Here is a 6,953-nt window from a genome sequence, read left to right on the forward strand (position 1 = left end):
GTTTGTTGGTCTGCAGCTAGTAGTGGTGCAGTTCTCTATATATACTTAATACACATACAACGATGTATATATAGCTATATCGGCGTGCAATAACACACGCTATATACAGTTCACTCACTGCAGCAGTTGACTCGAGCCGAGTCTCTCTCGGGGCTGTTGCAGCCGTTCACTGCGCGCCGCGGCACGACCCAACAATGCTCCATCTATTCCTATCCTATATATAGCTATATCTTTTGCAATTATTCGAGCTACAACCTATACAACTTATATACGCGCAAGTATGGCTGCTGCTGTCTCCTCTCGCAAAAGTTTTTGCGTTCCACCGCTCGTGCGGTCGAAGCGCTGCTGCATCCGCGCCTCGGTGAATCAGCCAAACTTTTCGCAAAATACAACTACTACGATATAGGCAATGCCAAGCCAATACATATACGAAAGGCTGCGCTGAAAGTTCATGTACTCGCTCGGCTCTCTTGACTGCCTGCATGGACTGTCGAATGCTCAATGTCGATCTGCAGAGTCGCAGCACCAATAGCGATTAGCCAAACCTCATGCTTGCACATCAATGGCAAATCGAGAATCTGTATGCCCTATGCAACCCAGTAGCATATCCAAGGCTACGATTAATGCAAGACAATATTAACGACAATTTATTATCATCGACGATGATTATTATCATTGGGTCATTTGACAGCCAACATTCGTTATACACTTTTACAACAGTTCACAAAAGTGTTTACTGATTCAAATTCTCATTTGATCTCCTCTGTACTTGATAAATATAAAAATATTAAATTTAATCTATTCAATGTCATTATGGGGAGGTTTACAAAGTTTTAGCCCTTCAATAAACATAAATAAAGATTTTTGCTATTGACGGAATTACAACACTAGTTTTATCTTTTTTCGATATCACGTTCATAAGTATCTCATGCATATTAGCAGTCAAAAGCTGTTTTGAACTTCCAAAACGAATCGCGGGACAACTTATTTTTAAGACTTGTGAGTTTGCGACCAACTTCATCAGACATCAACAGAAGTTGTGAACGAGCGTGGGAGTTTGAAATATCAGTGAGCATAGCATAAACTAGTGTACACTGTACACATTACTCCAGAATTGCTGGTTCCGAAAATAATTTCATATCGGTGCTTTTTTATTGTATAAAAATTATCTATATCTTTCAAAGTTCCAATATTTATTTGTAACATGGCAAGCAGAACCGAAATTAAGTCGGTGAGTCTAAGTTTGGAACCATTCTCAGTTTTATTTTTTGTGGAATGAGGTTAGAAAGCATGTCTTATTTATTTTTAGGACTCCGACGTTCACATCTCCTTCGAGGATCAACAAAAAATAAACAGATTTGCCAGACTCAATGCCAAACTTGAAGATTACAAAGATGAATTAAGACTTGCACAGGTGAGAACTATTTTTTTCATTGACTAAGTTTTCATAGTTGTGTGAGCGATTTTCGGTCATGTATTGCCTTATAAAGATATGCTAATATTAGATTATTTATTCAAAATGTGCTAAATTTCAAGACTCTCATAACTTGATTGGAATTTTTTTAGAATGATCTGCAAAATATTAATGATGCAGTTAGTGAGATAGAACTGTTTGATGATGATGTTCAAATTCCTTATCATCTTGGAGAAGTTTTTGTACATGAAAATCTTGATCAAACTCAAGTAAGTAAATGATGGGAACCTTCAACTATTAGCTATATTTTAATAATGTTAATTTTTATATTATATCTATTTGCAGGTGTACTTGGAAGATGCAAAGAAAGAAAAAGAATCTGATATCAAAGACTTGGAAAGCAAATGTAAAGCATTAGAATCTTTGATGTCTGACTTAAAAACACAATTATATGCTAAGTTTGGTAAAGCTAATATCAATTTAGAAAATGAAGAAGAATAAGTACAAATTTCAACATGTACTTGATGTGAATGTATAATAATGTGTATTATTGAATTTAAAATAATAAAATATTTTGCAAGAAGTATATTTTAATAGGACGAGATTAATGCTTGAAAAGCTATTAAATAGTTACATTCAAGATTTTTGTTTTGGTCAATATATTTTAATATTGATATTTGATATCACAATTATCAATGTTAGAAAGCATGATTCAATGAAGGAGGATAATAAAAGTAATAAATTCATGAAAATGTACATACAAAAATAATATAATTATTTTTAGATTAATTACTAACAAAAATTTAGGTGTTTCAAATTGCTAGTGGGAATAACAAATATTCAGTAAATTAACAATTACAACTTACAATTACAGTTATGGCAACAAAAAACAAGATATGTAATTGTTGAAATTCATTTCAAATTATTCAACACAGCAAAATATTATTTTTTTCCTTTTAATTCTTCTAGATGATAAAAAATTTCCTGCTTTTGAAGTGCATGGTTTTTTAAGAACAGTATCAATGCTAGATAGCGAATTAGTAGGAGATGTGATATTATTTGACTGGTTTGCATCACTGTGAGAAGAGGATATGGGAGATGATAATGTAGAATTAGAATTTCCTCCCAAAAGATGTTGTTTTTTAACATGTGGCAATTCTGCTTTTTCTATGGTACAATTTCCAGTAACAAGCAATTGAGCTGTATTACTTGAGTTTTCATCTTGATGCTCGTTTTTGTCTATTTGAAATTCTTGCATTAATGCAGAATCCATTTCTTCTGAAGATAGACCAAATAATTTTTCCCTGAAGCTTGAATTACTAAGATCAATATCCGGAGTTCTTAATGTTTCATCTTCTGAATGGAAAAACTGAACATTTCTCTTAGATTCATGTAAGCTATTAAAATTGGAAAAACTTTCAGGAAGTCCCTTTGCACATGTAACATCTTCTAAATTCAATTTGCTTTCTTCAAGACATTCATTTACATTCGGTGGCACTATGTCAGACAAACGAGAAGTCATGTACTCATCTTTCATTTTTTGGTTTTCAGGTGACGTTTGTCACTTATCTGCGATGAAAGATTGGTCGCTTTGTCGTCTATGCTGATAGGTAAGAGGAGCTACCAAACGGCTATCTTTACTAATATAATACTCATTAAAATCTAAACGAACGCTCAACAACTGTAATGACACATCTTCAGCAGAAGCTAACATGAGTAAAAATTTCTTAACTCTATCCTGATAAGTTCTTGATAATAGTTTGAGTTTCATGGAAGTAGTACTGAGATACTTTAAAAACGCACTTCGACGATCTGCGGCTTCGCTATCTTTATTTTTTGAACGACCCCATTGCTTTTGATTTTCGCTACCTTCTTCAATAAACTTTTCGGATACAGTTCGTGCTTCGTATTCTGCACTAGCGCGGGCGAGAAATGTTTCTTCTAATAATTGTAGCTCTAAAATTGGATTATACACGGTGCGCAAATGATGCATGAGTTCCTAAAATAATAAATTATTATAAATAATGTAATTTTGTTTCCTGGTTCCATTAAAAAAATTATTATACTTGTGATTGTTCGTCAAGTAGTGTGCCTCTTTTAACCGAATTTATAAAGTTGGTATGTGCTGATATAATATCATCCAAAGATGCAGCTTGGCCTAGATGTTTGGTAAAAATATCCCAGGAACATTCAATCACCTAAAGCAAATAATTTTATGAATAATTACAATTCAACAAAATTAAAAGATAATAATATTTGCATACTTCAAATAAAAAATAATACTGCATTTGATGAACTAAATGAACCATACTACTAGTGATCAAGTGAATATATTTTTGAATTGGCAACAGTTCTGGCATTTTTCGAAACATTTTCGCGGATGTAATTTGTTGCTTCCATATGGCTGATAAAATTGACTCCATACGTTTAGCTCGCCAAAGCGAAAAAAACACTGCTTGATAAGTTTGTCGACTTGGTTCTAAAATCTAAAAAATAATAAACATTGTAAAAGATAATGATTTTATTTTAATTCAATTAGTATCTTAAGATTAATACCGTTCCAATGGGACCATCGACATTGTAATCAAGAGCAAAAATATCCCAACCCGTTTCATTTTCTGAGGGCGCTAATAATCTAACATCAAGCCTCTTCTGAACGTCTAAATCGTCCAATTTGGTGCAAGTTGCTCTAACGGCAGACTCCAATATCGACGAGATATTGTGAGGGTACAACGAATTAGCAGGTTTGGCAAGTTCTGGCCTAGAATTTGTGAAAAAATTATTTAACAAAAAATGTGGGTAACATATCAATATAAATTTAAATGTATAAGGCGATTTCCTTTTAAAAACAATTTTATAAATGTTATAAACGTTCTTAGATTATCTACTTTTAGTATACTTACTCCAAAAGGTGCATAAGATGTTGAACAAAGTGCCCTTGACCCAAAAGTAAGTATCCTTTAATACCCTGCAAATGATCCATCAACTGATACTGCTTCAATAATATTTCAACAACTCTTGTTGAAGTTTCTTTATATGCAGCATCCATCATCATTTGTAGTGGTCCATCAGGATCACTATCAAAAAACGCCTCAACTAAAAATTAATTTAAAATAAGTTAAAAAGATCCAATGATTTACAAGTTACATGTTAAATTTTTTTTACCTCCAATTTTTTTAGATGAATCTCGAAATACTTCTGTGTCATGTCCTTGTAAAGGTGCGAAATCTTTACAAACCTCTCTTAAAAAGTTTATGCTTTTTCCAGTACATAATATCTTTTTGGCTTGAGATCTGCTTATGAAAGATGGCACCATAGAATCTCTTACTTGATATTTTTCATGCCACATTCGCTCTCCAGCAACTTCAGCACATGATTCAATAAAAAATTCTTTATATGGATCATCTAACTCTCCGTCTGTTATCCACCTCAATAGCATGTTGTACAGAGGTTCAGATACACTTTCTAGTATTCTTTTTATAAGTTTTTTTACCCTTGGATCACCATGATGACTAAAAGCATAAATTGCTGAAGCAAGAGCACCGCCATTCAAACCTATACAAGCTCTCACTATACTGGCAAGCCATTTAAGGGTTTCAAGAGGATCATATGCCCAAACATGAAGATGTGAAAGAGTTATTCTATCAATCCCTGATGGATCTCTAACTCTATTAACTTCTTCCTGTGCATTGGCTATAAATCTATAATATTCTGATAATTCTTGATGCATTGCAGCAACAAAACTATCAGACACTCGCCCATTACTGCCAGTGGACATTCTACTTAAACCTCGTTGTATCGTATTGTATAAATATCCAAGCTCGCTAAGCCTCAAAACAGCTTGTTTTTGTGGATGAGTGATTTTGATCTTTGGATCTAATTGGAAGCCATAATTGGTATCAAGCTTTAACACTTTTCCTTCGATTCCTTGAAATGAATAAATTAGATCTTGCACAAGAATATTTTCAGAGGTGGTATCTTCATCAAATATTCTACTCGGATTTGAAGAAGGTCCAAGCATAGTTGCTTCTGAAGGAGTGAAAGTAACTACTTGCGCTTGATGAGAGCTGTGTGTTTGTGAACTGTACCCTGAAAAAAATTGAACAACAAAAATTAAAAATCATATTACAAATAAGATTAATATGCTATTGTAACTAAAAGTTTACCACTTGTTGATGCTGCAGCAAGATTTAGACCTAATCTCATTTCAGGAAAGGTAAAATTATCTTCAAGCACTTTGTCCTTATTTTGACTCATTCTAAGCAAAAAACTTAGAGCTCCGAGTCTATTTCTCAAATCCTATAAAAATTTTTTGATGAATTTATTGCTACTTTTCATTGCCAAAATATTTGAGAACTTTAAATTGACGTACCCCATCTTTGAGATTGTTGTGCAATTCATCGAAAAGAGCTCCATCCTGTTCAGATAATTTACTCTTAATTTGATTAGCAACCATAGTTTCATCCTCTCTCAATGGGTCAACTCCTTGTGTCGAGGACAACAAACTCAAGGAAAATCGCATGCACTTCTGTAAGACTTCTGTTCTTGGACAAATAAAGAGAAATAAAAGGAACAAAATTAAAAGTAAATTGTGTACAGACTAAAAAAACATAAAAAGGCTGCTAATATGAGAGAGCCTGTCTAAAAAGTTCCAATAATAATTCATAAATATAACCTCACCTGGCTTTTGATCACCGCAAACTGATGCTACCAGTTTTAGCAGTAGATCACTGACGTTTTCTGGTTCTGTTGCACTCATTTTTTTATATAAAATACGACTATTTGTGAAAATAGTACGATTATCACCCCAGTAACAATCGAAAAGATAACCAGAGCGCAAGAGTCGCCCACAATGTGCGATTGGCAATAGCAAAAACTGCAGTCTGACTTTGCACGCAGTAGCCGACAACAGTACCTATATAGGCATAGCAAACTGCAATCAAGAAAAAGAGAGACAACATGGGTAGGTCAGTTATATTGAGCTAATTCAAATTTGTTTACGTTCTCATGGAGGGGAGACGATTGACACACCTTTATTTTGTTTTTTTTCTAGAGGCTGTAAATGAAGCGTAAAGTAATTATTGAAAAGTTTTTCAAAGTTTAAATCACTTCTATAAGACTACTTGTAACATTAAACCCGCACAACAATATCAAAATACTCTGCTTTTATGAAATTACGTTGCGTAAGTTTTTCCCGCGCAAGGCTTGATTTAATTCTTATTCTATAAGGCGCTGCTTGTTCGACAAGTTTACTATTGTTATTATTATTTTTCACTATATCTGAATTATAAAATGAAGTCGATAAGCCGAAGAATTAGATGTTTCTAAATACCGTATTTTTTTAAAGCTGCTTCTCAGGATATTAAAAATTTAGCCAATTGTTTTAAAACGCAAAGTAAGCTTAAATCTACCAAACTCAAATTGAATCCTTTTATATAGCGCATATGTTTTCAATGTAAATGTTTCTTGAAATATTTTTATCAATAAATTACCTCCTAAAGTTATATACCAACTCATTTACTTTTGATGCGAGTGTCTG

General features: G+C 33.3%; 2 protein-coding genes across 2 annotated transcripts; one reads left to right on the forward strand and one right to left on the reverse strand.

The window, feature by feature from the left end:
* The first annotated feature begins 1,026 nt into the window (after positions 1–1,026).
* On the forward strand, positions 1,027–2,000 carry LOC106660579 (prefoldin subunit 4). Its single transcript, XM_014383618.2, has 4 exons — positions 1,027–1,231; positions 1,310–1,414; positions 1,567–1,683; positions 1,760–2,000. Exons 1-4 carry the CDS (start codon positions 1,205–1,207, stop codon positions 1,913–1,915), a joined length of 405 nt encoding a protein of 134 aa, XP_014239104.1. The 5' UTR covers positions 1,027–1,204; the 3' UTR covers positions 1,916–2,000.
* Positions 2,001–2,955: 955 nt separating this feature from the next.
* LOC106660578 (gamma-tubulin complex component 3) lies at positions 2,956–6,602 on the reverse strand. The gene is made up of 10 exons (XM_014383617.2): positions 6,446–6,602; positions 6,095–6,347; positions 5,787–5,953; positions 5,581–5,713; positions 4,580–5,503; positions 4,318–4,510; positions 3,971–4,175; positions 3,679–3,900; positions 3,481–3,612; positions 2,956–3,413 (listed from the first exon to the last, which is right to left on the reverse strand). Exons 2-10 carry the CDS (start codon positions 6,171–6,173, stop codon positions 2,976–2,978), a joined length of 2,493 nt encoding a protein of 830 aa, XP_014239103.1. The 5' UTR covers positions 6,174–6,347; positions 6,446–6,602; the 3' UTR covers positions 2,956–2,975.
* Positions 6,603–6,953: the final 351 nt, after the last annotated feature.

Source organism: Trichogramma pretiosum, unplaced genomic scaffold (genome assembly GCF_000599845.2).
Source record: "Trichogramma pretiosum strain Unisexual culture from Peru unplaced genomic scaffold, Tpre_2.0 scaffold51, whole genome shotgun sequence".
Classification (NCBI taxonomy): domain Eukaryota; kingdom Metazoa; phylum Arthropoda; class Insecta; order Hymenoptera; family Trichogrammatidae; genus Trichogramma; species Trichogramma pretiosum.